The following is a 2,500-nucleotide window of genomic DNA, read 5'->3' as shown; positions in this document are numbered from 1 at the left end:
GCGAATATCGGCTAGTAGATATTGTTTGAAGTTTGCGCTAAGAAATCGAGACTGGATTACAAACGGTTTAGTTTTAAGATTGATTCTGTAGTTTAGTCGAAAAATGTCTCTAATCGGGTTCGCTGTTCGAAACTAAATTTCATCCGATGGACAGCCTCGGGCAACTTGTGTGAAACGGCCCATTATGCATCAAAAAATAAGAAAGATGGTTTTACCTAATTTTTGCAAGGGTTCCAGAAAATACTAACTTGGTTTTACAATTAGTAAACCTGTCTTGATTGGGCACAAATGAGCCAATTTCAGACAGCATTGACCGACAATTCGCAGGTAATTAAATAATTTCTATATATTTTATATTAATTCGCGCTTTAGTTGGCAAAGATCCATTGACCACTTTTACTTTACAAGGCCGTTTCACGTTTCATATAGAGATAATTGGCTTCCAAGAATTTAGCCATCAAGGGTTCCAAAAAGTGCAAAATAGGGTTTAAGTTAAACCTTAGCTTAACTTGGAACCTGGCGTCTCTCTATGGGAAATCTTAAACGGCCTCACGCACGAATAACATTAAAAGAAAAGATTCCACGTTGTTCACTAGGTTGGCAGCCGTGTGGGCAGAAACCAGTTCCAACCTTGAAGTCGTAATATTCTTCTTCTCTTTTGGAAACATTTTAAAATTTAAAAAAGCAAAACAAAACAAAACAAAGTAATCCAAAAACAAAAACCAAAAAACAAAAACAAAAACGGCCTCGTGAATAAAGAGTTTAAAAAAGCTTGATGGATCATTGCCAGCAACTAAAGCTCAAAATTAATTAATATAATGTACATATTTAATTAAATAGCTTATTTACCAATATGAAAGAAACCACTATAAAGGTTTAAGCCATAAAGAGGGAGTATCCTCCGTTGGAAGTGGCCAGGGAAACTTGCTCGATCAGTTGAAAAAGATTGTAGCGATGAAAACTGCTTTTTTCTGGTTCACTTGGGCGGTCTTAGCAACTGTCAACCTCCTGTGGGAAGTTTCTACGGAAAGCTCTTGCGGAAGTCTTTTTCATATGCAAACCGGTAGGTAAAAGTCATTTCGAAAAATAAAATGAAAAAAACAGAAATACTTTCTTAGTTTATAATCTATAGCCGATGATTCATCAAGGCTTGTCTGAATTCGTAAAATACAAGAAAGTCAACAATAAAGTTGACCGCTACTTGTGAAAATACATTGTTCGAGGTTAGTCTAACGAAGCTCGTTTCATCCTGAGCAAGGGACTCATCAGAGACCTTTCTGCCTGGCAAACTCGTTGGGCATCACGCCTAAAGTCCCTCTCGCTGACAAAATTATGACAGCAATCTCGCTTTACGTCGCATAAGGATTCCAGACCGCACAAATTGACGAGTGAAAATTGACCATAAAGTTGACAGTTACTTGTGAAAATACATCATTCGTGGTTAGTTTTACGAAGCTCGTTTCATCCCGACCAAGGGACTCATCAGAGACATTTCTGCTTAGCAAATAAACTCGATGGGCATCACGTCCAAAGTCCCGTTCGCTAACAAAATTATGACAGCAATCTCGCCTTATATCGCATAAGGAAAGAAAGAAGAACGTCACCTCGAAAAATTAGCCGTTGTAAGCGGAGTGTATACCAACATGGTTGTTGCCTACTTGTCAAATGTCATGCATTTTCACAGGCTCTTTTTACTGAAATTGATGCCATCGGTTTTAATAGACTTCGTTTTCCCTTTTCCATCCTTGCATCCGTCTGTACTCTCCGCAACCGTGCTGATCAATGCGTCTTCAAAGTTTTTATTTGGGTGAAACACAGCACTGGATAATCCCATTTTGTTTCTAACCCGCATATATTTCATTAAAAACGTGACGCAGTTTTCTTGACTTTGCTTTTAAAATTTTTTTTCAAGACCATTTCTTGTTTGGCCATGTTCTGCACGCAGCTGTCGTTTCTGACGAATTTCAATGCCACCTTAAATGCCTGGGATCTAGAAACTGCACGTCATTTAACGTTCATCCTGCGGAATCTGGTGGCAATGGACGAATTTGCGAGCTAAATAATGAAACAAGACAAACGAAGCCAAGTGATTTTAAGAAGAGGAAAAGATCAAACTACTATGGCCCAGTAAAGGTTGGATGAAGTTATTATTTCATTTTATGCAACGTAATTTAATTTAAGTTTAATTTAATTTAATTTCAATTTAATTTAATCACTTTTACCACAACAGAGAAACAGGCTGTGGTGGGGGTCGCACAACAGAGCGAGGCTCCAAATTAAGTGCGCCCTTTTTTTTACCCTCCCAACCATGATATACCACAGAAGACAAAACACAACACCGGGAACTACATGCCCTACTCTTTGCAACAAGTGTGCGGGTTCTTTTACGTCCCACAGGATTATGAACATTGAAGGGTTGTGAGACGGGACCTCCGGCTTATCGCCCTTATCCGAGAAGACTAGAGAGCCTAACCATTTGCAGATGTAATTACAAAGGCAG

At 38.7% G+C, this 2,500-nt stretch overlaps 1 protein-coding gene across 1 annotated transcript in view; it reads left to right on the top strand.

Moving 5' to 3' along the window:
- Positions 1-822: 822 nt before the first annotated feature.
- The window catches only part of LOC138019259 (uncharacterized), a 3,393-nt gene continuing 1,715 nt past the window's right edge, over positions 823-2,500 (top strand). Inside the window, exons 1-2 of the mRNA XM_068865988.1 lie at positions 823-1,063; positions 1,913-2,133. Of these exons, the coding sequence (XP_068722089.1) occupies positions 955-1,063; positions 1,913-2,133 (330 nt within the window). The 5' untranslated portion in view covers positions 823-954. The remainder of the gene's footprint in view (positions 1,064-1,912; positions 2,134-2,500) is intronic.

Source organism: Montipora capricornis, chromosome 10 (genome assembly GCF_036669925.1).
Source record: "Montipora capricornis isolate CH-2021 chromosome 10, ASM3666992v2, whole genome shotgun sequence".
Classification (NCBI taxonomy): Eukaryota; Metazoa; Cnidaria; class Anthozoa; order Scleractinia; family Acroporidae; genus Montipora; species Montipora capricornis.
The sequence above is the reverse complement of the archived record's forward strand: the minus strand, read 5'-3'. Positions and strand labels throughout refer to the sequence as shown.